The sequence below is a fragment of the Teleopsis dalmanni genome, chromosome 1 (assembly GCF_002237135.1).
Source record: "Teleopsis dalmanni isolate 2A chromosome 1, ASM223713v2, whole genome shotgun sequence".
Lineage (NCBI taxonomy): Eukaryota > Metazoa > Arthropoda > Insecta > Diptera > Diopsidae > Teleopsis > Teleopsis dalmanni.
Window position 1 is genome coordinate 16009282 of NC_051846.1, and position 27216 is coordinate 16036497.

The following is a 27216-nucleotide window of genomic DNA, read 5'->3' on the forward strand; positions in this document are numbered from 1 at the left end:
TATATTTTTTCCAAAATGAGCTGACATAATTTTTTATACGGACTTAATAAAAGTATATATGTATATTACCGCATTTTAACTTTAAAAAACTCTCAGCTGTTCGGTACTAATAATGTTTTTCTGAACGAGCAAAACTTGCTCTTCGAGCAATTATAATACTTTTATTATTAAAAAGAATAAATCCAAATAACTCCACATAATTTTTTTTCTAATTAATTGATTCGTTTGCATTAATTTCATCATCATCAGCATTGTTTGTAGAAAATTTAGTCTCCAATACGTGAGTCCAATTTGCATTTAACTTAATAGTTTCCATTCCTTTACGTAATTCTTCCAACGCAGGATAATCACTAGCCAAATTCTTGCAGGAATTCAGTAATATCATAACGTTTTCCAATTGATTCGCATAAACGAGTAAGCGTTCGTTATTATCCTGTGAATTTGATTGGGGCTTCTAAAATAGGTAAAAATTCATTTCATCAGTGGTTATATTATTAACAATGTACTTATATATGCATTAATAACATATTTGGTTATTTCATAAAGTTATTTCATAAAATATCAGAAATACTTGTAATTATTGCAATTTTTATTACTCCACATCTTTTAAGATAGATATGGAGTGAGACTTATTTGTTCGACAGTGAGACTTATTTGAGAACCTTTCTTAGTGAATAATTGTACAATTTTTACTCGTAGATTATAAACTAAATGTTCAATACAAAAAAATTAAAAAGAACAATTAAAATTAAAAAGAATTAACAATCATCATAATAGATATACGAGATTGAATAAGGTGCGCACGAAACAAAGGTGCCGAAAGAAGGGCACAATTATAGAACTATGCAGTGATAGAGTCAATCAGGCATTAATCACACTAGATTAGGTGCGCACGAAACACACACCTCGAGGGGGTGAATAAGCAATTAAAAAAATATGTACCCATACCGATATAAATTCCCAAAATAATGATACTTTTATAAATATATAAATTTTTATTTATATATTTCCATAAAGTGTTTATGTACAAAATTTCATTTTTTAGGCAATAGTCTGAATGATTAGTTTGTAATGAAACAAACAGTTGAACAGAACAGAGTGATACACTTGACTAAATCTGGTATTATTATCAGACTCATCAATGATATTACAATGGATACAAGCATTTTGATCATCACCTCCAACCACTATTCAAAAATGAAAATCTCAATACTAAGAATAGGAAGTTGATAAAACACAATAATTCGACCGTCACTTCTATATGGATGTGTAGCGTTTAGTAAAGCCTCAAGCACTACTATTCGCCAGCTAGAAATTGCACAAAGGCAGGTTCTGAGAAGACTTTTAAAGGTATCAAGGTACATTAGGACGAATGATATCCTTAGGACTTCAAGATTGATCCGATCACAAAATACATAAAGGATAGAGCCCTAAAATTAGTTACGAAAACTGACAGAAGTGATAAACAATAATCTAGTGAAGGCATAGAGGAATAGAGTAAAAGTGGTCAAGTGCACTGACTTAACTAGCCTCAATATAATATTAATTATATTACATTTGGCTTAGTCATCTAAAGTTATCATTTCTATTTATTCTAATTTTTGGAATATCAATTGTTTTCATTCTTAATGTATTCTTATTTATTACTGTTAAAGATTCGAAAGAAATTAAAAAATTTACGAAAAATAAAATTGGAGTTAATTAAATTTTAATATTTTTTGAATAATTATGGCGTATTAAAGCAAGTTTTCAAGTTTGCAATAAAATTGAATTGTAAAAGTGATTAAATTTTAGATACTAGCAGTATCTAGCAAGATATACAAGATATGCGACTTACTTATGCTCTAAAAATTGTTTCCAGGACTAAAAAGGCAAATTTCTCACTCTTTTGACTGAGAAATTATTGTGTTATTTTTTTAAAATAGACAATGTCTTCAATGTCCGAACTAGTGATATGAAGGAGATATTGGTGAAACGAGATTCTAGACGTATATCCATTCTAGAATGGATATACGTCTTCTGAGGTGTGCCAAGCCGTCACTGAGTAGATAATACGGCAGTTGTCGTTGAAGGACCCGCTAACTGGTTGTCATGTCTACACATTAAACAAAACCCTGATTGTACAACAATTGTATTGGGTGCGGTAGAAGTGACACAGAACATGGGTTACTTTTATTTTTCTCTGTCGTACGTGTAGTACGATATGTATAGTTTGATTCAATTTTAATCGGACATTTAAACGTATTCTGTTTGTAAACTCAGTTCAACTTTAAATTGATGTTATAGTAATCGTTAATTTATATTTCAGTAATTCGCTAGCCAGAAGGATAGTGTAGCACAGACAACTAATATGTAGATGCCTAACATCAATCACAAATTCATGGATTTCGAATGTTCAAAACAGCACTTTTTTTAGACTAAATTCATTGTACGAGTACATAATATCATAATTTATATATCTTACATATTTACAAGATTTCATTCGTCAGTTGCTCTATATAATACTTAAATGTGTGTGTAAGTTCTTTGATTTATAGGGTACATGTGAATAACGATACGTTGTTGTAGATTGAACGACGATCGAGCGGTCAAATCGAGCGGTTGTTCTATGATGAGTTTTTTGGAGAATACGCTCTCCTCCAAATTTAGAGCGATTTGTTAACCTTTTAAGGCACTTATTTGGTGTAAAAGAATTCAACTCAAAGCAATATATTGTTTCATATAAATAATATAATATTCTTAAATCTTACTATAATACAATATTTACCAATTAATTGTTTATCGACCAAAGTTATTTGATTACCAAATATATTAAATCATCTAGTAAGAGTTCTAAATCAATTAAGTGGCAATTATTGTAAAGACGTAAACGTACAAGCATGCATGTTTATGAATAAATGTGTAACGTACATTAGCTGTGAATAGTTTTTTTAAATAATTGCATATTCTGATGTCCTTGAGTTGACCCTCAGATTGCCATAATTTTAGCACATTTAATATACCAGCAATATCATCCATCTCATTGGAACTTGTACTCATTTTATCCGGCGAGTTTAGCAATTGCACTGGCGGAAACTCTGTGCTTGGTGACAACTTTCTGTAGTTACTGCAAAGTGTACTTAGAGTGCAGATATCCTCATTCAGGCGCTAGTTTAATAGATTATATTATTTTGAATAGTAGTTTACTGCTTTGAGGAAATTCAATAAATGCTTATTTATTGGTTTTTTTGCTTGCTTTTAAATGAAAATTCTTCGATTGTATGATGATGAAAACTGTATAGTGAAGAGTGAAGTTGAAAAGATGTATGAACTGATGAAATGCATTGAGATAAAATATCGCTCATGAAGCACTTAAATGTATGAAGGCTAGTTAAGATGATGAAGTCTTGTGATTTACTGCGTAACGAAATTCTTGAGCAGTTGTACGCGTAGCTATAATTTTATTGGTTCGTAATAAATTTCAAATACAAAATAAAAATAAATATTAAGACACATATGTGTAAAATAAAGGAAAAATTTAATTTTTCTAGCATTTTATTTTTGCAATCATATTTGTATAATAAATAAAAAGTTTATGAAAACATTCAAAACATAAAATATGGTACTTAATGCGCAAATCAAAAATAATACATAAATTAGACAAAAACATAGGTATAAATGGCAAAATAATAATTTTTTAATACTTAAATATATATATTAGTTATCATTGTTAAACATAGGAAATTTATTTACGCAATAAGCATGGTGCACTTAGACCAATAAATATTATCTTCAATCTCTAATTTATTTAATTTATGTCTATTTTAAGATATACATTAATTGTTTTAATATTATTAGTCAATAAATATAATGCTGTCATGTGGTTTCATAAGCTAAAATATAATTAACATGTATTGTTCTAACATGGAAAATTTAGAAAGCCAAAAAATTTAATATACGTTCTAAAATATCAAGCAGTTTAATAAAAAAAACGCCTTTTTGATGAAAGCTTTTTAATATGAATAACAGTTATTATCCTTAAAATCTTACATCAATTTCATTCCGATGTCGCTGCATTTCGGCTTTGGTACTTGTAAGGTCATTATTTTTTAACATTAACTCCTGTGTAGCATCCATTAGTTCATCCTGTAATTTCATGTTTACATCTTCTAAGTCCTTTAATTTCTCTAACATATCTTCCTTGTTTTGTTGCAATTTATTCCTAAAAATACCAAAGAATAAAAATGATCAAATTTACATTTCATTTCTTTCTAGAATTATTTTAATTCATTCATTCAATTATTTCTAACCCCACAATCTTTATGATTATTTCGATAATGCGGTAGGTACAAAAAAAAAGGAAGGTCTTTTTGCATGAAACAAAAGAGTAGAATTGAATCTAATATATATATGGGTTTAGGAATCTTATATATTTCATATCATGTAATAGCCTAACTAATCAATATCTATATAAAGTTTGTGTGATAAGTAATTACAGTCTGTAAGTTTCAGTTTGACACACATTTCTCTCTTTTTCATTTTCCCTTACCTTAGATTTTATTTTCTTCCATTGGAATATATCCCCCTCTGAATTTAATATTAATTCACTAAAGAAAAGGTGGCAGCAATGTTCAATAGAATACAGAGAGAATACAATGGTAAGCTCTCTAATAATTACAGTAGACTCTTGGTATAACAAATGACATAAATGACATTAAATTATTCATTTTTAATATGTTCAATATTTACAAATATTTGATCGTTCGTTATTTAGAGTGTTCATTATTAAGAAGGTTCGTTTCAAATTTAATTTTGAAAAACTAAAAGATGAAGGAATATTTTTTGTCCATATACCATCCTTACTTACTGCTTATCAAATGTTATTGGCAAAAAAAACATGTCTATCGTATTGCAAAACCTCATTTGATTTCTAATATTTAAAAAATAAAGTAAAAAAATCTCATCACTACCTTAAATTACTATAAGTAAAGACAAAACCACAGACGGAAGAATCGATTTTGTGATTTCAACGACCAGTTAAAAATAGACAAATATCTCTATATAATTCGTAACTACTCAAATGAATCTTTGCACAAGAACTTTTGTGTATAAAGATCAAGTAGATTACTTGATTATTACTTATAGAAGTTAATCAGAAGTGAATAATAATTGATTTATAACACAACTAAAAATGTAAAAACTAAAAATGTGAAAAGTGTAAAAACAAAACTAACTTTCTTTAGAACCGTAACATATATCTGATCGATCTCGATAAATATTTCTTTAATATTTTCCCATTTTGCATAACAAAAATTTGATTAAAAAGCCAATTTCTTAATTTACTTACTTATCTACTATTAGTTGTTGTATGCAATTATCATTATCCATTTGTATTAAACGCAATACTTTCAATAGCTTAGTAACTAAGCTATCAACTTCAATAACTTGATCGACAACTGTTTGCACAGAACAGTACTCGACCAATGAAGGCATTTCAGCAACAGAATCATGACAGCTTATATCGTCCGAAACACAGTTGTCGTGATGACTGTAAAAATTAAAACCATTAAAAATCATTATCGTTTACGCAAATATAGTGATTTTACTCACTTTGTCGGTATTGCGATTTTTGGTACTGCCATGGCATTTATTTGCAATTCCATTTGTTGACGATTTGTAATCGCTTGAGACAGGTTTTGCAACGAATCATCACAAGTAGCGCTGTTTACATTCAACAATTCTGATGGGACTTCAATTTGTGAGATCATACCCGTGCATGATGATACCATATTATGTGAATGTGAATCGGGCATGTTAACATCCTCTAATACATTATCCATCATAAGACAGGGCTCCGTTTCAGAATCTAACATTTCTGTTGAATCAGAATCACCTAAACAGTAAACAGTAAATAGTATATTATTCTACAATAAATAATTTCAATTTGTTTACTACTTACCATCATTGCCAGCAATGTAATTTTGATTAGAATTGTTATTAGTATTACTACCTTGATTTCCCATACGTTTGACGTTACGAGCTAATAAACGTTTTCCGGAAGGTGTGGTAGCATTACGTATGGCACTAATTACAGCTGCAATAAATGATTGATTTCTTTGTGGTGACAAAGAACCATCACTACCTTGTGACAAAGGCATTTGTTGTTGAATTGATAGCGAAGCAGAGGCGTCAATTCCATTGGCATATGTTTTTATTGAAATTGTGTCGTTTTCATTCGAACCATCTATGCTATTAAGTTGGCTTTCACTTTGAAAACCAATATCCTGGGAGAAACGAATATAATATATATCTTTAATAGAATATTAAAATTATATATAAATATACAAAACGATTTACTCTCTTCTACATGCAACAGACGCGATAACACATAATTAGGTCTAAACTAAATTCTAGCATAATTTGAAACGTAATCATTACAACTTTATATAAACTATAAACTATCGATATATCAACCCACCCAAATACTTAAACGTCAGTCAGAACCATCAGTGTAGCTCTCGCTGTCCTTCAAGGGAACAACGAATATATAATTAATAAAAATAATTGTAAAATAAAATATAGACAAGTTTAATCAAATGAATCTTTTTTATCGAATAATGGCATATATAGTCATATACACATAGCCAATAAAGTCTGCGCACACCTTACGAATTTTGATATGTGATAAAGAAACATAACATAATTAAATATTTTATATTAAAATTTTTACATATATTTATTCTTTGAAATCGTAAGTTTAAATAGCAAAAGACTGAAATTGTATTCGTTTGTTCATTCTTGAGATAACGGGATAAAAGTGTCCCTGCATGTAAATATAGGCTCCATAAAGTCTGCGTACAGTTATAAAAAAGCTGATAAAATCGGTAGAAATTTTAAAAATAAGGCTAAATTTATTACTTTGTTGTTTAGCCACACTGTTTTAAAATTTCACTTAATGTGTTTGGCATGGAATTAACAGTAATTTTCGCCCATTCTGCTTGCATTGTAATCCGCAAAGCCTCTTTACTTGTTATCACATGCTGACGAATTCTTTTTTCCAATAAATCCCAAAGCTGCTCAATTGGGTTGAGCTTAGGTTATTGTGGAGGCGTTTTAAGCTGTCTTGAAACGTTGTACAAAAACCAAAGTTTAACAATCCCCGCTGTGTGTTTTGGGTCATTGTCCTGTTGGAACCAAAATGACGTGGATAAGCCCAAATTATCTGCACATTGTTTCCAATTTCTTTTTAAAATGTTTAAATAACTTTTTTCATCTTTCTAATAATTAATAATTATTGTTTAATAATTATTGTTCCTTCGTGTACACTGATTTCTCTTCCCCTTGATTCCATACTTTAAAATAGTAACTACTTAAAAATTAATTGACTATTGATCTCGCTAAATGTTCAATTCAAATGCTAAAAAATATCAAATGAGCAAAAATGAGAACAAACTGCTTAAAAATTAACGATATTATCTAAACAAACAAACTGTACGCAGATTTTATGGGGCCTATATTTACATGCAGGGACACCTTTATTCCGTTATCTCAAGAATGAACAAACGAATACAATTTTAGTCTTTTGCTATTTAAACTTAAGATTTCAAAGAATAAATATATGTAAAAATTTTAATATAAAATATTTAATTATGTTGTGTTTCTTTATCACATATCAAAATTTGTATGGTGTACGCAGACTTTATTGGCTATGTGTATATAACATTATTAGAAGTAGACGCAAATAACTAACTTTGTTTTTTAAACGATTTTTTCAAAATAAATATTAAAAATGTGATCATTTAAAGAACAACTACAGATATTTAATCATTTTTAGTATTATATTTTATTACCTCCAAATCTTGCTCCGAAATACTGTATGATGAAATCAATTGTTCCACTAAATTATCCAAACGTGTATGTAAGCCAGATAAGGACGTTGAGGCAGCAACTATTGAAGTGTTCTTTTGTTGTATGAGCTCTTTAGATTTGTTTTCTAGAGCTGAATATTTTGCCTGTAGCATTCTATTTTCTTGTCTATAACAATTTTATTTAATAAAAGTTGCATATTTAACTTAATTAATTTGATTTATTGAACTAACCTTCGTTGCTCATTTAATCTTACTAAATGTCTGCATTCGTCACGCAAAACTTTTACTTCCTCATCGCGATTGGACAGCTGTTGTTTGCAATGTTGATATTCAGATTCTATTTCTTTAAGGGCATCACACATCGTTACTTTTTCATGTTGCAAAAAGTCTTGTAGTTCATTCGACTCTTGCTCAATCTCCGCTTTTTCTTGCAATAGACACTCTTGAGTTGCTAACGAACGTTCCATTTCTAATTGTAAAGATCTGCACAATTGACGTAATTGTCCAATTTCCTGTTGACGCTCAAATAATTCGTGTCCACTCAATTGAATTTGTGATTCTAACATTAGCAAACTGTCATGTCCGCCATCATCAGATGTAGGTGTGCCCACATCATTTATAGTCTGACTACCACCAGCTATACGCGCCATTTCCAACATACCCATAACTCTCTCTGTATTCAAATGTAGTTCACGTTGCATGCTGAGTTTCTCTTCTCGTTCACGTTGTAGTTTACCACTAAGCTCTTGTTCACGCACTGTCAGTAGACGATTTTCATCACGCAAACGTTCCAATTCTCGATCACGTATATCTGTTTGAGTTTGTTGTTCTCTTTGTTCTGCAGCATCCACCGGCCTAGTATTAGAGACACCTCCTGAAAATGCTTTATCGATATCTACGCTAGTTAATGCAGTTTGCACACTCGTCTCATGATATATACGCGTTTTAGGTTGCTGCAACTTTCTCACAGATGCAATTTTGCTGGTAGCAGTTGTAGTTGGTAATGTTTTTGTGTGCGTAGGAGTATTATAAGAGTTTGCTAAATTTTTCCGTGTGGGTAAAATCACTGAAGACGTCATACGTGATTCTCTACTTATAGAACTGCTACGCGAACTGCGTCCTGTTAAATCTTCCACAGATTTTTGTTTGCGTCTACGCGGCATTGTACTATAAGGATTTATGATGTTTGTTTTTAAATCACTAACAACTGCATTTGAACGTGCTTTCATTGAAATTAGATCTGGTGCAACTGACATACCACGCTTTGTAGCTGACGATATATTTCGTGGCGTTGATGTTCCTGGCCAGCGTCCATCATCAGACGGCGTGCCTGGCGTGCGTGCACGGCTTAATGACGGTGTCCGTTGAATAACTAATCTTTGCATACTGGCAGATTGAGTTCGGCTTAATACATTTGGTAGAGAATCGGGTTTTTGGGGTTTGGCAATGCGAGTTTGTGTTCCACGAAATGGCGTAACAGAAGCGCCTTTGTTTATACTTTGTCTTTCAGCGATGCGCTCACGTGCTTGCGATGTTGCATTTTGTTGTGGACGCGAAAGTGAAGTTGTACGCTTCAAACCATTTGGTCTAGAACGTACTGGTGTCGATATTTCGGAACTTAACTGGCCAGCAGCTGGTGAGACAGTATCATTCACATCTGTTTGAAAAATAAGATTTCAGTTGTATTTGTATATAATTTAGGCATTTGTATAACTAACCTCTTTCCTTTGCGTTTTTCACTATAGGCGTACTAATGCTATGCAGACCACCAGGTTCAAACATTGCCACCTTTTTCTTGACACTATTCGATCTACGTACAATAGGTTGTGCAGTTCCTGTCAATGAAGAGCTTTCACTGCCATTTTCACTACAACATTCATAGTTAGTTGCAGTACGCATAACTGCCGCAGTGACTATACCAGTTTTCAGTTCATATAAGTCGGAACTACAACTTATCATACTAGAATCGCAAGACATATTTAGTCCATGAGAAGTCTCATCTAAACCACCATTACTGCTCGTATAACCTCCACTGTTATTACTGAGTGCACGTTGAAGTGTAACATTGGCATTAGTTGTAATATCGACTCCACTGTCACTTCCATCGCAATTTTGCAAAATGACTTCATTTATATCCAAAGCAGACATTTTGTCTCCAAGCAATTGCTCACAGATGTTGCTATCGATGCAAAGATCTCTTGAGCCATTATCATTTGAGTATGTGCCATTATCGTTATAAGAATTTCGGGACGGTGTTGATGGAACGGTATTCAGTTCTTTGCTTTGATTTATTAATATGGCTGACATTTTTTGTGTATTTGGCCGGCATTTAAAAAGTATCACTAATGCATTTTACCTATAAAAAATAATTTGATAAAACTTATTAATTCTAGTAAATAAATAAATCAAAATATATTTAGTTTATCAAAAAAAAATTATTATAACTAGCCAGTTAGCTAACATAGCAGTCAAAGGCAAATTCTCATCAAGGAGTTCAACTAACCAAATTAACTCACACATTTCATATTTCACATTTCACATTAGGAGGAACATATTAAACAATATGAACACAACAGTCATAAAAACTGAACACCCAGCCAGACTATGTGCTTCAAGACTAAAACTATTCTTAGATCTTCTAGTTTGCGTATCATTTTTTATCAACTTGTAAACAATTTAATTTTGGATGTTGGATGTAGGTTCTTCGGTAGTGCATTAGAGTAAATGCATAAGCACGGTGCATTTGCATACTGCATACTGCATGCAACTGCCTACGAGTACATCAATTTTATTTCATACACAACATACAAGTGACTGCCAGATACCCCATAAAAGAGATTGTGCTTGTTCCATGTTGATTGTTTATACAGGGTGTTGTTGAGGCTGCTTCTGAATTGAACTGAATTCTGAATTGAATTCAATTTTTAACTACAATATTAGATACCAATAAACATTAATAGACGACATACCTTCAAATTATTCCTGACTGGATATATTATATGTAAAACCAATGAAACAATAATTTCTTTACAAAATTCGGCCTTATTCATCAAAATAGTCTCCTTTAAGAGTAATACAATCATTGCAAAATATCTCGCTTGCTTTAAATGATTCATCTTTATGTAGCATATATATAATGTATATATGTTATATACAGATAGATCTTTTAACAGACATACTACTTCAAATTATTTTGATATTATTGCATATATTCATTTTTGTTAGTATAAATATGTCCACATTTATATACAATACTAAAACCTTATTGGATCGCCCTAGAACTAAATCGGTACCTTGTATAAATGGACCCGTAACAAAAAAGTATTTGAACTCAGGAAAAATGAGGAAGCGGCACGTAAAAAATATGTTCTTTTTATTTTAGTTGCTTGTATCAAAAATTTTACTGTAAAACACACATTCAAAAAATAGTTTTTATTGAAATTTACGGTGAAATTATTAAAACTGAAAATTAATAGTAATGTACTGCTGTTTGCAATTGAGAATTTAATAAGGTTAAACGAGTCTAATTGCATTAAACAAAAAAGCAAAATAATAGGTTTCTACATTGTGCAATTAGATCCTTCATGGGAAAATTATAACATAGAATTATAGCATAGTATTTACTAGCTAATAAAGATTTAATCGATTTATTCCAGGTTTATCCAAAGTCTGACCTTTACTAAATTTGAACAGATATAAATTTTTATTATACCATTTACATGCACTAAAAATGATCTTGCAGACTTAATATTGAATTTGGTCTAAACTTAAAAAAAAAAAAGAAATTAAACGTTTGTTTATCACAATAATGGATCGGTCGAGATATTTCTTAATGTAAAATTTTGATATTGGCTCTAAAATTCAGAAAATGGTTCCAAAATTCAACAACACCTAAAGATATTTAAGCAAACAATGGGACTTCAGTTTAAAGTAGTGTAATCTTTAAACTATCTTGGAAAACATAGATGAAGAACTAAGCGAACACCAATCTAAAATCTGTAAAATTCGCAACATTCTCCGAAAGTAGTTTACACAAAAAAACCTTTTCATATCCCATACGCTTCTGCTCTACGTGACTATGATCTTGTCAATACTCACATAAGAAGTTATTAGTATCTCTGACTTCTGTTCTTCTGTTGACCTGAAATATGAGAAGAGTGTGAGAAGAGTGTTACAAACTGTATGCAATAGACGCAATAGATCATTGTCTCGATGATGACACTATAATCAATTTTTTAATAACTATTTAGTTAGAATCATTAAATGATTCTATTTTCATACTACCAATTCTCATAAAATTCTGTTTCCGTTTCTGTTACAGTGAAATCACTATTAAATTGTTTTCCTTTGAAGTTTTAGTGATGTTTTACGGTAAATTCATAAAGCAAGTATCGTTGAATTCAATATTTTAATTTATCATTCAGTCAAGGCTATTTTAGTCGAATTTAGTTAGTTTTGCTAAAAGGTTGATTTTTATATCTCATGGGTAAATTTAAATCCGTGTGTTTCTTTGAACTAAATTCCTTTTTGACTATTTAGACTATTTAGTTGCTTGGGTCAGTACAATATTCTTTCCACTTAATCATCAAAAATAATTTACATTCTTATTTCAATTGCCATTTTTGCTTTATAGCTTAAACTACAATTAAAATGCATTCGCACGCATATACGCCGGCAATCATTTTTTGGAGCATAAATTTATATCTTTTATTATTCCACAGAGACACAAGTAAGTAAAATTGTAAATCTCTTTTGTGTGGTTGTGGAGGCACAAAATCACTGTCAACTGCGAACTGCCAACTGCCAACTTCCAAATGCTAGCTAAACACAGAAAGCAAAAAATTTGGAACAGGAATTATGAGGAACTGAACACGTTCGCTGCCGGTTAATAATAACTTAAGCGACTTAACATATTTGACCGATTTCTTGACAATTTTGGAAAGTATCTTTCTCAATGAAATTTGAGCTATTTGTGTTTACTTTTGTATTTATCTTTTCATTACATTACATACATTCATTACATATATTCAATGGAAATAATGAACGCTTGGAAGTATCTTTTTTAAGCATCAATGTATCATCACATCTTAACATACTGATGTGATTTTTACAATAACAATAACACAAATGTATACAGTGCAATGAGTCGTATACAATGCTCTTATTATTGTCATCGCTGTTGTCGTTTTTGTTTTTGTTTTTGTTTTTGTTGTTATCTATTCTATGCAATTTAAACCAGGTTTTAAGATATTTTTACTTAATTATTACAGTGTGTACAATTATTATGATTATTATGACTTTTGCAATTCACTTTCGTAAGATGATTGAAAGATTGCGCTGTCGCGTGACACTGCAGGGTCTGCAATTGTATTATAATTTGATTTCGTATCTCTATCTTTGAAGTCCGCAGCTGAATGTACGGTTAAAATTAAGTAGGTCATATCTGAACTACTTTTTAGTATAAATCACTTCATATGTATGAAACATGTATTGAAATTTAGAAATGTTTTAGAATAAAAATTGTATTCATTTTTTAAAATTATGTGTATAATTGATTAATCCGCAGTAAAAATAAAATTTAACTCAATTTTAAAACTATTTAAAACTTTACTCTTATACATACTGCCCATTTACAAAATTATTAACAAAAGCTTAAAGTATTAAATTTTTTCAATGAAAAATAAATAGGTCTTCAGTGACGACTGAGTCTCAGTACACCAAAGCAATTCAACTATAATAGATATATCGTACCACAACTAACCTTAAAGAACCTAACCTAAAGAACACATTTAGTAATATCGAATATAGACTGAAGTTTCCATTACAGTATCACACATTACAGTATCTTGGCGCAAAACAGAACCGGCTAATCGTAAAAAATGTAACTAGAGAATTTATTCCCTCCCAGATAGAGAAGGGGATGATTAAATTTGTTGAAATGGTAGCCGTAATGAGGATGTCCTAATTCAAAATTCGTCAGATCACAGAATCAAAACATTTTTAAAATAATTTCTAAATTTTTTATATTCTCTATTTTAAAAATTACAAAAAATATTTTTATTGGCGATCTAAAGCTCTAGACCTCACATCATTGCATACTTAACTCTATTATCTTAAATCGAAGTTTTACAAATCAAGGTTATCAGGAAACAAACTTTTGCTTAGTCTGATGAAATAATAAACATTAATCCAGTCAAGGCGTAAAGAGGGGTTTTGAAGATACCTCGAGTTAATAAAGAGTAAAAGTGCTCAAGTGCACTGGCTCAAATAGCTTCAACATAAAAAAGAAAACAAACTTATATAGAAACCCAGATAAAAAAAATAACGAATATTTACACAAAAAATTTGGAATTGCAATTATGGAAATAAACCAACGATTGTAGTTAGTGATTACTTGAACTCAGTTCAACGCATGTCATAAAAAAAATAAAGCAAATACAATATTGTTGACTTTCCAGAAATTTGCAATTCTTCTAATTAATATCTCACTTAACTCATATATATGTTTTAGATCATAAAAAATGCATAAATATATATTGTTTATTTCTCGAACATGTTTGCAAAACAATATATTTAAAAAAAAAACATGTTTTTGAGTTAACAATTATCTTTTTTCTATATTGTACTTTTAAAACATGTTCATAGTTAATGTTTTCCCTTATAATCACATTTATAAATGAAATAAACTCTTTGGAATCTATCAGTCTATACGTGATGTTCTGAATAAAGCAGTTCCGTATACATTTTCACTTAGTAACTTTTTTAGAAATAATATCAAAATTATTATTAAACCTGTGATCAATAAATTACATAGTCTGATGAATATCAAATGACTTAAATATATCTCATAAAACAATTTAATACCATGTGCGATCGGGTTTACGTTCTAAGTCTAACTGCTATACATAGCTGTAGTTGATGTTTTTACTGCCCAACTAAAAATTTAGTTAGGAGGCGTAACAATGTCTATACCGGATTAGGATACGAATTGTAATCGATTTTCTGCTTCTAATACACAACGTGTAAAATTTCCTGAAGTCGTGAATTATATATGGGAATTATACATTCGTCACTTACATTTCATACGTCAGATGCGGATCATATTATTTAATCCAAATTTGTTATCATGATCAGACTAAAAAACTTCATTTCTACCGGATAAAGGAAAATTTATGCGATTTTGATATGAGTCTGATCAGAATCAATTATGGTTTGATTTTCGAAACCAAATTAGTGATTTTCCTGAAATGCACTTGATCATAACGCCTGATTAGGGTCTGATTTTAAACACGATATATTTCAGTTTGCATCCTGATCAAATTTCGAATGTTCGCAAGAAAAAGAACCAGTAGGATTTAAAAGACCGGAATACGAATGTGGCTATAAATAATAAATAATTAAAAAAAAATCTTAAATTTAAATTTTACAGTGAGCGCTGAAACAAAAATAAATATCAAAAATACAACTCAATATGATGTGAAGCCAAACCGGTAATGAATACATGAAAATTCAATTTTCCATTGAATCTTGTAGTCATCTTAAATAAAACACATTTTTAATTGATGTACCAACCTGACTTTTGTAAGATACCGTCTTCAAAACTCAAATATCTCAGAGAATTACGATGTATAATAGTATAATAAACACCACAATCAGTGATACGTAAGTTGTGTTTTAAAAATTCGAATGGAACAAAAAAGTGGGTACCGCGTCGAGCCCTTTAGGTTGACGTGATATCAATCACTGGAAAACAATTGTGAAAAGGCATGAGGTCCAGAAGTGTGGTAGTTATGACGTCAAGGCTATACTTTAGCTATAGCGCCAACGAAAAAGACGAAGTATGTATTACAATCGAGTCTTCAGTAAGTAAAGGAGATAGCATATAAATGGTTCTCATTGCATATAAATCCGAAATTAATATCCATAACTATATAAATCGATTTATTTTGATAATTTTTTTTTTTTTGCAGTTTCATTGATGTTTCAATTCACTGTGTGCTTTTGCTTTCATCAAAATTTGAATATTTTGCAAAGTCAAGTTCAACAATAATTTATACCAAAAACGATATTAAAAAATCCAGTTTATTTTGTTTATCACAAGAGAAAAATTCATTTTAATTCAATTATAATGAAGGGGGAAAAAATCTCAACGAAATGGTTTTGACATTCAAAATTAGCCGGTTAAAAAGTAAGGTCAATAAATTTGTCAAACTTTGTATTTCAAAGGCCTTTTGCTAATCATTTTCATTTAATTGCATTCATTTCGTCTCACAACAAGTTTAACGCGTTAACTTTGCGTTGTTGCGCAAATTTTATCACTAATTTTTGCAAAAACCACAAGTTTATGAGTAATAAAAAATGCAAAATTTTTTTATAGATAAGATTTTGCCGTATAAAAATATTTCTTTTTTTATTATTTTCTAAATATGTACTTTTGCGCCCTGAATTTCACAAAAAAAAAATTAAACATAAAGGAATATTTAATAAATAAATTACTTATAATGTTGTATTATATTATTACTAATATTATTACAGTCCTAAGCATACCAAGTATTGAAACCCAAATAGACTCGAAGATATTTGTGATACCATTGAGGAATCTTTCTCACTTTCTTATCCAGTTTCCGTTTAACATCTGGTCATAATACCCAAGTTTATTAGTCGACTGCGCCCGCTAAGCTTATTACTGAAACTGGAAATGTTGTAAGGAGTTAACTATCTGCCTGAAGAGAACTGCACTTCAACACATTGTATGATCATTCGGTTTTTCTATGCCTTCATTCTGACAATCTTCACAGCAGTTTTTATTATGAAATCCAATCTAGTCCCGTACATACTTACGATATCAAACCATAGCTTGAAATGAAGGATATAAGCAATTTGACGCTATTCTGTTCAATGTAGAATAATTTTTGTTCTAATGTATCATGTTTTCAGTCAGAGTTGCAGATTTCTTTTATCTACTAGTTATTTTGTCATTACAATTGTTTTTTGTGTAATAGAACGTTTAAAGGAAGATAAACTGGGCCAGTTCATATCAACTGTGGATGAGCCACATAACAATATTGCTTTTGATTTCGTCTACACATTTGTGAGTGATTTGATGAGAGCTAAACTTCCAGCATAAGTATAGACAATATATATTTCACCTTAGAATCGTAGTTTTCAAATAGACGACGTGAACTTCAGATTGAATAACACTACTATAATCCAGTAATCCAAAGCTAATTGATCTCTCAAAAATATCCAAGAAAATAAAAATATATAAAACATTTGGTAATCTGTATAAACGACTAGATCCGAGACATTGACCCTGCCGCTACTGAAACTGCATTTATAGTATCATTTTATATTTTATTAAAACATTTACTAACATTTTTGCTTTTGTGTATTTTTATTTTCAAAACAAAACGGAAAAATCGTGATTAATGTTTATGTCAAACCAAACCAAAAGTGTTTAATTGATAGATTTCAGTCTTAGATAACTTATCATTTTTAGTAATAAAATGTTTTTTACTTTCGCATTACCAAATTCTGCCAATGTGTGGGCTACTCTAAAATGTATCTTAAATAGGAAAGCTTAATTTACTGTCAAAGAAAGTATGCAAATCAATGAAATTTATGATGCGTCAAATATAAACTCAGAAATATTTTCACTGAGCTATAATATATATTATTCATTATAATTCAAACTGTTTATAAGTTCGTTCTATGAACTAAGAAATAAGCAAAGAAAGTTAAAATTATATATGAACAAGTTAGTCTCTGCAAAAAAGAATGATATGTAACCGAAACAATTGCTACTGGCTCGACACTCTAACTAACCACAAAGCTAGAGAGATGATTCGTCCGAATTATGAAACCTGCAACTATCGCAGGGCATCCCTCAGTAGAACAGAGCTGATATTGTTTGATGGGTCGTCATGGTTTGAGTTATCACGAAATGGGTCTATCATCTAATGATGAGTTATCATCTATCATCTAATCTAATTATCATCTAATGGGTCTATCTGCGGAAGCATAATGTCTCTGCTTAAAAGCCTATCCGCATCCTCAATAGCTGATATTATAGTTTTAATTCGAAGAGTAGAATTTTTTTTGTTAGAATCAGATAAAAGATCAGATATAGTCGCAGTGCTATAATCTTCTTGAAGCCACTACCTCGTATATTTTCTATTATATTCTATTCAAACTCTAAAGTAATTGCTTGGGTGATGACACTAGACTACTAGATGAGCCTAGTGCTTTGACAAAATCTACTTTATTAAAATAATTAGTTAAAACTAAATTTTTAATAAAATGTACTGTAATTTTTCTATTTTCAATTTATTCACTATGGAAATCTTTATGAAAATAAACATTAGGTAAGGATTTTAAATTCATTTCATTTAGGGTTTTATTAGTTTATTTGCAAAAAATATTGATTGCAAACTGAATAAAAAGTTTAATGAGTTAAACCACAAACCAACCAAGACATTTTTTATAGTGATATTTTAAACGTACTTGGCATTTTTGCCATATAAATACAAAATGCAAAATGTTTACGTTTCGAAAAGGGCCTTAAAGCTACCTGTAATTTAATCCAAGTTCAAACTGTAAGCCTGATATTATGTGACGGCACATAAATTTGTAAAAACTACGAGTGAAAATATACAAATACAGTCATTTACATTTACAGATACAAGTACATATATTTACAATTACACGTCGAAACACAATGGAATATCGAATCGCCTGCGAAGGATTAAGTTTCTAAATGCGATTTTACGGTTGGAAAGACACAATTGTCCAATGTTAACATAGAGAACGGTGCGAAGAATGTAAAACAATCGTAGAACAAAACCTTGGCCGTCTATAATGACACTTTAGTGCACTATAAACAATCTACTATGACGAGCGTTGTTTGCACGAGTAAAATTCACTGACCACATATGCATTGCTCGATTAACTAAATTGAGAAACACTTCAGATAAACGAAATCTTATCAGAAAACATATACGGAAATTTTATTTTTAAAATAATTAAGAGCAATAAAATCTTGATTGCCCTAACTACAAATTGCAAACACAAAATGTATCTCAACAACAATCTAAAAACAATTGAAGATACATGGCCAACAGGCACGAAATTACTTTGCGATTGACAATGAAATTAAACCACTGCAGATGTAGTTACATCTTTTATCTTTCAAAACTATATAAAATATTACATATCATGTAAACGCTATAAAGAACAGATACTTTTCGCAGACATTTAAAGTAAGCGAAGCGACTAATTTCTAAAACAAAATGGACTATATATAAAATGTTTGACTGTACTGTATCTCCAAAATTCTTAATAAAATATATTAAATAAATTATATTTAATTGTCGGCAAAGTTAATATTTACTTACATACATATTTGCGCACGACAGCAGTAGCAGAACGAATGAAAACCCGAAAAATTTAAATGAAAAGCAAAAGGAAACAAAAGTTCGGACGTAGGTCGTGCATTATGTGCCCTGTCTGCTCAACTGCACCTATGATTGTTAATATCATTTATTCTGAACACAGAGATATGAGAATCTTATTTTTATGATACATTCTATCTATGCACCAATAAATATATCAACAATATTAGGTGATATAAAAAGTATCTGCCAGTTTTTGGTACATTTTTCAACAAATATTTTGATTATTAAAAATTCATTTCTATACAGTTTATATTGGCAATTACTATTTATAACCTCTTGCCAACTTTCAGATAATTTTATAATTTCATCGGCGTAAAACTTTTGTTGTTTATCGGCAAAAATTTGGTCAACCCACTTTCAGCACCTCTACGGTCGACAAATTTACATTAATTGATCGTCAATTGGTGTATTAAAAGATCCTCAGCAAGTTTCGTCAATTTATTCCGACTCGTTAAAGATGTGTGTAGCCCAGTACAACTCCTTTTCTGTTGGCTAATCTGAACGCTTTTTCACGATTGTTTTGTTAAACCGGGTTGCAATAGCTCGTAATAGACAATTTCCTTCCAAACCCACCAAACACTCAGCATAACCTTGTCTGCCGTTAATCCATGCTCTGAAGTCGTTTATTCAATTGATTGACGCTGCTTTTTAAATGATTCCATACTGGCATGTTTGGCAATGGTACTCGTTATCTTCTGACAGGATGTCTGCTGGTATTGCACCATAAGTTGCAAAATTTCATTGATTATTTTAGTGGATGGCCGACCACAGCAATTGAGCAAACCATCCCCTGATATGACATTTACTCTCAGCATCCTTGCCGTAAATCGCACCTATCTTTCGGACAGTTTTTGATGCTGTTTTGCCTTTTTATGGTTATATATAAAGGTGCAAAGGTTCGTTTATTCGCAAGCGTTCGCTTTGGTGTGGATGCGCCTTAATATAAGAACAGATCTTCAATAACTTCGTTGGTTCGGGATGCTTATAAGCTTTGTGTGCATTTTTTGCTTCAATGATCATTATAAAAGAGCAAGAGTTTCAAATGAAATCTCAATAATCATTGTAAGTTTTTTAATTGGAATTAAAAACAGTGAAATTAATATTTTTAAAAATTTTTTTATAAGTATATAAACAACTGTTATATACAACTGTTTTTAATTAATTTATGTATTTAATTTAATCCCATTTCCTACAACGTACATGAACTACAAACGCTAAGTGTGCTAATCGATGTAAGCATATTCTGTCGGCTTGAGATAATATAAGTTTAAGATAGCAAAGGTGCTCTACTATACTTAAGTCGGTAAGTGGATTTTAAGCTGCATTAAGTAATATTATTATTTATAATGCATAATGCAAGTAATTTCCGATTTTGTTATAATTAAATATTTAAATTAAAAACTAAAACTGAAAAAGTAAAATAAAATAAAAATTTTATGCATGCAATAATATTATGACAATTAACGCGGTAGGCTCCTGGTTTTCTTTCCATATTCTGCACATGCAACTACTTAAGTATTAAGAGTGTGATGTATATTTAATTTTATACATATACCCGTATATACATAACGATAAAAGACAACATCTCTTTATAATTTAACCACATTCAAATTGAAGGCATAAGCATACTACTTTTGCACATAAGCACACACCAGTCCACCGCTCAAACCTTGTAAATTACAAAACATTTTCAAATAAAACGTTCAACAATATCGAAGACGATAAAAGTTCACTTAGTTCCCTTCATCTTAAGACCGACATTGACCTTCCTTATAACTATTGCGTTTTTACTGAAAAGATGTAAACCCCATTCAACTAAGCATCGCAACATTTTATCTCAACTAAGAAGTGCGGGTACTATAGACATACCTACAAATATTCACATTTATTGGAACTTACTTCAGATTAAGTTATCTCGTGAACTACTGCATATAATTATATAATACAATAATTTTGCGAAAAAAATCAGCTTTGGGTTATTTCCGCATAAAACTAACTTTTGCAGTTTAAATGATTTATTATCGAATGAAGTGCTTTTCACGATTATTTGCGAACGTTCACTAATAAGTAAACAAAATAAAATTTTTTTTATTTTCGTTAAACAAAACCTTAAATACAGCATTTCAAACATGCTTGTATATTATAAAATATATATATTATAGTTTAATTAACGCGATTTTGTTTTGATCAAAATTTGTGATCTACTCACGAAAACCAAACAAATTTTGCACCTGCGAAAGTTATTATTATTGGATTAATGCTAAATGATCAACCTAAATAAAATCTAACTAAAAACATTGATGCATTAAAAAAATAATTAATAAATACTAAAAATATAAATTAAATCCTTTGATGTTTATGTGTTTTATACTTTTGAAATAAAATAGAAAAGTGCTTGATAACTGCACGAAATAGACGGAGGAATATGAAAATATTTTCACTTGGTTTACAATTCTAGATCTAAATTTTTCAAAGAACAGAAATTGATAATTTCAGTAAGTTTTATTTGAAAACATTTAAGTATCAAAATTACAAGCATTCTTATTCTTTGCTTGATGAAACGTGAGTTAGTGTCTAAAGTACTTTTACTCAATAGTGTCTGTGGTCACAGTAACAAGTGTTACAATGAAATATGATGAAATATTCAGCAGATTTTATAGAAAATTATTGGCAATTTCAGAAAGTGATAATTAGCTTGTAATATATGTTACCTAAAAGCTATGATCAAAAGTCACCGGCCCTTATTTAAAAATTTTAGTACTGCTAAATTGCATTTATTGTCAAAATATAACCTTTCATCTACGACTTTCTCATTAAAAAATAAAAGTAAATAATTTTAAACATATTCTTTCTATTTTTCTTATCTTGATAACTCTATGAAATTAACAGTTCAAAATTAACAATTAGTTAAAATATAAAATGATAAGTATCACTTTTGGTATGAACTTTGAAATCTTTGTAATAAAGTATATTACAATAAAAAGAGCAACGACACTGGAAAGAAATATAGAATATTATGATGCATCTACGACTAAAACGAAAAGACCTTCATTCATAGCCTATTGGTTTATTACAGTACAACAAATTTAGGTATCCCATTGGAGTACATGTGAAATAAACACTAATCGTGTTTTGTTTTATTCAAATTTAAAAGTATAGTTATATTAAATCAGGTTTAAGGTGTTGCGAATGCTCAGTCCTGGGCGGACTATATATTATAATTCATATACGACTCAGACTAACATGACTCCAAAAATAACCCAACAGGTGGTTATAATACAACCAATGAAAATATAAAAATAAAATAGCTGAAAGAAACACTAATCGTGCCATTCTATTCAATCATAAATTTTTACTTATACTAAATCAGAGACTTTTGCGAATACTCGACCCTTAACAATCTTTTATACTGTCTCCTTTAACAAACAGACCAAGTTCTAAAATACCTTATCCCAAATTTTTATATCGTTTTTATATCTGGGTGATTAAATACATTTTCATCTTTGTCCGGAGAACATGTCATTTCATTATAATTTTTCACTATGGCATAAAAGGGAAGCACACACAGTGAAAATGACAGCTAACAGCACTAAGAAAATAATAGTAAAGTGCAAGTTAATAGCATTAAAAAACAGAAAAATTATTTCACAAAAAATTATTGTTAAAAACGTCTATATAGACATTTTCAATATTAAATGGAAAAACATAATGTGTATGTTGTTTTAAGATCAACTGTGTGGTAATGTGTCACAAAACTATGTGTCTCTGCGAATGTTAACAGAACTAGCACTTCACACCAATAAAATATCATAGCAATTGATGGTTGTGTTGTTGTCTTCTTGTCGTTGCTTTTCATTTTTGTATTACTTTTTTACTTTTTTACCCCAGCAACGAACAAATCGTTTAGAGCGCAATTTTCTAAATAGGAATTAAAATAGAGGAATTAACCAAGCGAAAACCAGCCAAGCTAATGGAATTCCTCACTTCTGAAGAACTGCAACAACTATGTTGCAGCTGCAATTACCGCTCTCTGTCGACAACAACTAAATAAATGATTTAAAGCGGGAAAACGCAAGCGGAAGACTTTCAACGATCAATTGATATTCGTACTCGTCTGCAGTTGCTTCATAATTTGTGCTCGAGAGGTCCACGAATTTAATAGTTCATTGCTGGCTTCTCTGAATGTGTTGACGCGAAATTTGGATTCGGCTTCGGATTCGACAACCATAAACACATCGCTTGCTTCATTGCACTCTTTTCAGCTTCACTACTGAACAATCACTCACCAATACACCACTCACACAGTTGCGACGAATTAAGTCAAAATTTATTGCCCTACTAAAGTTAATTTAATTCATTTTTTAATTCGATTCACATTAATTAAATCAAAATATTTTAAGAAACGTAAAACATTACCAATGTAGACTAATGCATTTAGACGCTTTCAATAGATGAAATAAATTTAAAATGTGCTTTACATATGCATTTTTATTTGAAATTAATCAGCGTGTTATTTCCTACTTTTTGATACTTCAAAAAAAAAAAACAATAAATTACAAGTAATTGTAGACATGGCGTGTGGCCCACTCTTTTCGTAATATGGGTATACTTCAAAAGTGGGTAACGTCTCTACGACACATGGCGGTAACTCTTTCTTTTCTCACGCTTTTTACAACTTATCTTATTACCTTACCAATGCTTTTAGTTGGTATAGGTTATAATACAGATTGAGGCTATCAGCAGAGCTGACTTCTGTGATCATAATAGAATTTTTGACGTTCAACTAACAGGTTCTAACTAAACAGAAGATATTCAATCTTTCAAACGAAGGTCAAAATAGCACTCGTTGAAGAGTTCTTAACATTGATTGGGAATAGGAGCTTCTGTGCCGGCACAGTCACAAAAAATATGAGTATAAGTCTTCTTCCTTTCTGGGAAGAATCGACATTATGTTACTTTAAACAGATTCATTTTACTGATATAGCAGTGTAGGTTAAGATATCCATCTGACTGAAATAATACACAGTCATCTCTGTTTGAAAGGGAACAAGACTTTCAGTCATTTTTTGTGTGGTTATTTGTCTTTGTATCGCCGAGAATAAAGCTATTGTGAAGGATGCTCTAAACGCTATCCGGTATTATTATTATACGAATTTCTAAATTACCGGATTCTGGACTATTTTTAAAACGCTTGAATTCGTTATTCGACCAGAGTTGGTTATATCACAAAGAATCAAATAATGGTTACATGTTCTGTTTTTCTGGTACTTATTTTTCTTGGCTTAGGATAACAATTCCAAGTTTCAGTTTGTATGATAGCTACATTGAGATCTTCAATAACCTAAATTGAACTGTGTAAGTGTATCAAATTTTAACATCATACCTCCTACGAACGATGTAATAACACAGACTACAACAGTAACAATAACAATTTAGTTACTGAACTTTAGAGGACCTATAGAGGTTCTATTTCCATCGATACTGTACAAAATCTTTACACACTAGCTAATAATGTCACAAAAATAATATTATATTATTCACAGATTACTATTCAAAATGTAGCTAAATCAGGACAAAACAAAAGCAGTTTCATCATCCACTCGTTAACAGCGATAGATTTAGATGCAGATCAGCAAATGTACTCCTCTATATGGTTACATATCAGAATTCTCAGAAAACACCCAAACGCACCGTTAAACAACTAGAAACTAGATGCGTCAGAATATAGAAAATATTAAAACCTGAGAGGTATACACGTAGATCAGCAAAAATGGATTAAGCAATAAAACTTTTTAACGAAATAAATGGGCATCAATATACAACTATTCATACTTATAAAGTAGACTAACCTTATAACAGAAGAAAGATATGCAAAAATCTATACTTCTTGATACTAAAATTCTTCTTGTCAGTCTAATCAGGTCAGCCGGTTAGACTGACCTCTATGTTGTCCACCCACACTGAAAAATTATAGAATAGTTCGATACTAGCTGAATTCAACAGAACATATTCTATCTTCTAACACAGGGCTGTCCAGACTAGATGTGTCGCGGACCAATACAAATCACTGTCCAGATTGGAGGGCCGCAGAAACAAATAAATACGTTCGTTGTTATTTTCGACAGAAATAAAAACACGGTTATAATATTAAATTTATATTCATTCATTTGTTATACTATAAAAATAAAATAATATAGTTTTATCAGTACACCAAAAGAAAACTTGCGTAAATGAAGCAGATTAAAATCATGTCGCGGACCGCATGTTTCCCGTGGGCCGCACTTTGGACAGCCCTGTTCTAACATATACTTTCATCATATATACTATATACAAATTTAAAACTCTTATGTTAACGGATTTTATTTATCGTTTGATCCCTTTTATTGTGTATAATTTTTGCTTGAGGCAATCGAGATATTAATATTTTTGCTCTTGAAATTGCACTAGAAAAAGTACACAAAATGCGGGCACACATCAACTCAACCGAAAATTTTGTTCCTCACATTTTTCACTTGTCAACGAAACTTCATTGTAGGGTTTTGTGTTTATAAACATCTCAAGATGTTTAGACAAACTTCTCGCTTCTTCTACTTTTTTCTGCGGCAGAGTTTTATTTTTAACATGAGTTCATTATTTAGAAAATAAAAATCGGGGCTCGTAAATACGTCATGATAAAAATTTAGTGAAGTTTCCACTCCAACAAGAACCTATTTGTTCGAAAATGTATTAATTTAAACCATGTAAATAAACGATTTATATACATACATATGTATCTGAAACAATTACACATACAATAACGGTTAGATAAAAACAGTACTCTGTTTATGTGTGCAGAGTTGATCAAGAGAAGGAAATGAGGGTTACTTCACATTAATTCTTCCCAATTCAACAGTAAATTTTTTTGACAATTTTAGAGTAAAAGAAATATGCTTGAAAATAATACCGCCTTTGCAAAAACATAAATAAATTTTGCAAAGCATAAAGAAATAATTTATGTACGAACTTTATGTACATACATATATAAACTAATATACGTAGGCTTGCCAATATGAAGGGACAGCAGCAGCTGCTGCTGCTGCTGCTGGTATTCTCTTATTTACTGCCATGCAACATTTTAGTTTGATCCTGTTTTACTTGCTATTATCTGGGAGGAGGCTAGTTTAGTTAAACGTCTCAAAATAATATTTGATTATTTAGTGCACTTAATAAAAAGTATATCTATTTTGAAATATAATAAATATTAAAAATGTTTATCATATCACCTTTTTAAATTCAGTATTTTCTTCTAATTTTTATATCTTACTAATTGGAAAAATCAATTCGAAATGGCAATGCAAAAATTTTCTTTTCACTCTCTAATATTATTATTCCGTATCAAATACATTCAATATTTTAATTAATGGCAACAACATAAACACTAATTTCATAAATATGATTAATTAATATTATCATTTCTTTTTGCAGTGAAGTTGTAAAATTCAACTTTATTTAACAATCACCTACACTCCGCAACAAGACATTCGCAACACCAACCACGGCGGCTTTAATGAAACTGAAGTAAATAATTTCCCTATTGTTGCTGTGCGTGCAGAGAAAAGTTGCTAACACGTACATATTCGATGTTTATAAACATTTAATCAACCGTAAATGCTATATTAATTTTATTTTTTTAACGTATTCAAATATGTATAAAATCACAAATAACTTAATAAATTACAATAAGCCTCACTTTTTTATGTAGTGTATTTTGTAATCACTTAATTAACTTAATACAGAATTATTGCAGTAAATTACTATTACTTTTTATACACGCTGTCAACATGCTGCTAACGTTTTAATGATTGTTGCCAAGTACTGGCTTAATATTAGCGACCGCTTTGAATTAAGGTTACCATCACTATTTAAAATTCCTATTT

The 27216-nt window shown here is 30.4% G+C and overlaps 1 protein-coding gene across 5 annotated transcripts; it reads right to left on the reverse strand.

Annotated features, from left to right (window-relative positions):
- On the reverse strand, positions 1-27120 carry LOC119670123. Of its 5 annotated transcripts, none has more exons than XM_038080256.1 (10): positions 27030-27120; positions 9566-10203; positions 8079-9504; positions 7830-8013; positions 5939-6263; positions 5590-5872; positions 5327-5527; positions 4030-4201; positions 2911-3147; positions 1-454 (listed from the first exon to the last, which is right to left on the reverse strand). In XM_038080256.1, exons 2-10 carry the CDS (start codon positions 10152-10154, stop codon positions 209-211), a joined length of 3663 nt encoding a protein of 1220 aa, XP_037936184.1. In that variant the 5' UTR covers positions 10155-10203; positions 27030-27120; the 3' UTR covers positions 1-208. The 5 variants fall into 5 exon arrangements, with proteins under 5 accessions (XP_037936184.1, XP_037936183.1, XP_037936182.1 ...); XM_038080255.1 differs by lacking the exon at positions 27030-27120 and adding an exon at positions 26800-26886; XM_038080254.1 differs by lacking the exon at positions 27030-27120 and adding an exon at positions 26563-26877.
- Between the last annotated feature and the right edge of the window lie 96 nt (positions 27121-27216).

Bases quoted from the DNA above. Each gene is read 5' to 3' on its own strand.
- LOC119670123 (XM_038080256.1), bottom strand. From the start codon at position 10,154: ATGTCAGCCATATTAATAAATCAAAGCAAAGAACTGAATACCGTTCCA. The intron at 4,202-5,326 runs GTAAGTAAATTA...TGGTATTTTTAG, and splicing joins CAACAACTAATAGTAGATAA to GAATAAATTGCAACAAAACA. The intron at 455-2,910 runs GTACGTTACACA...TACCTATTTTAG, and splicing joins AAAAACTATTCACAGCTAAT to AAGCCCCAATCAAATTCACA.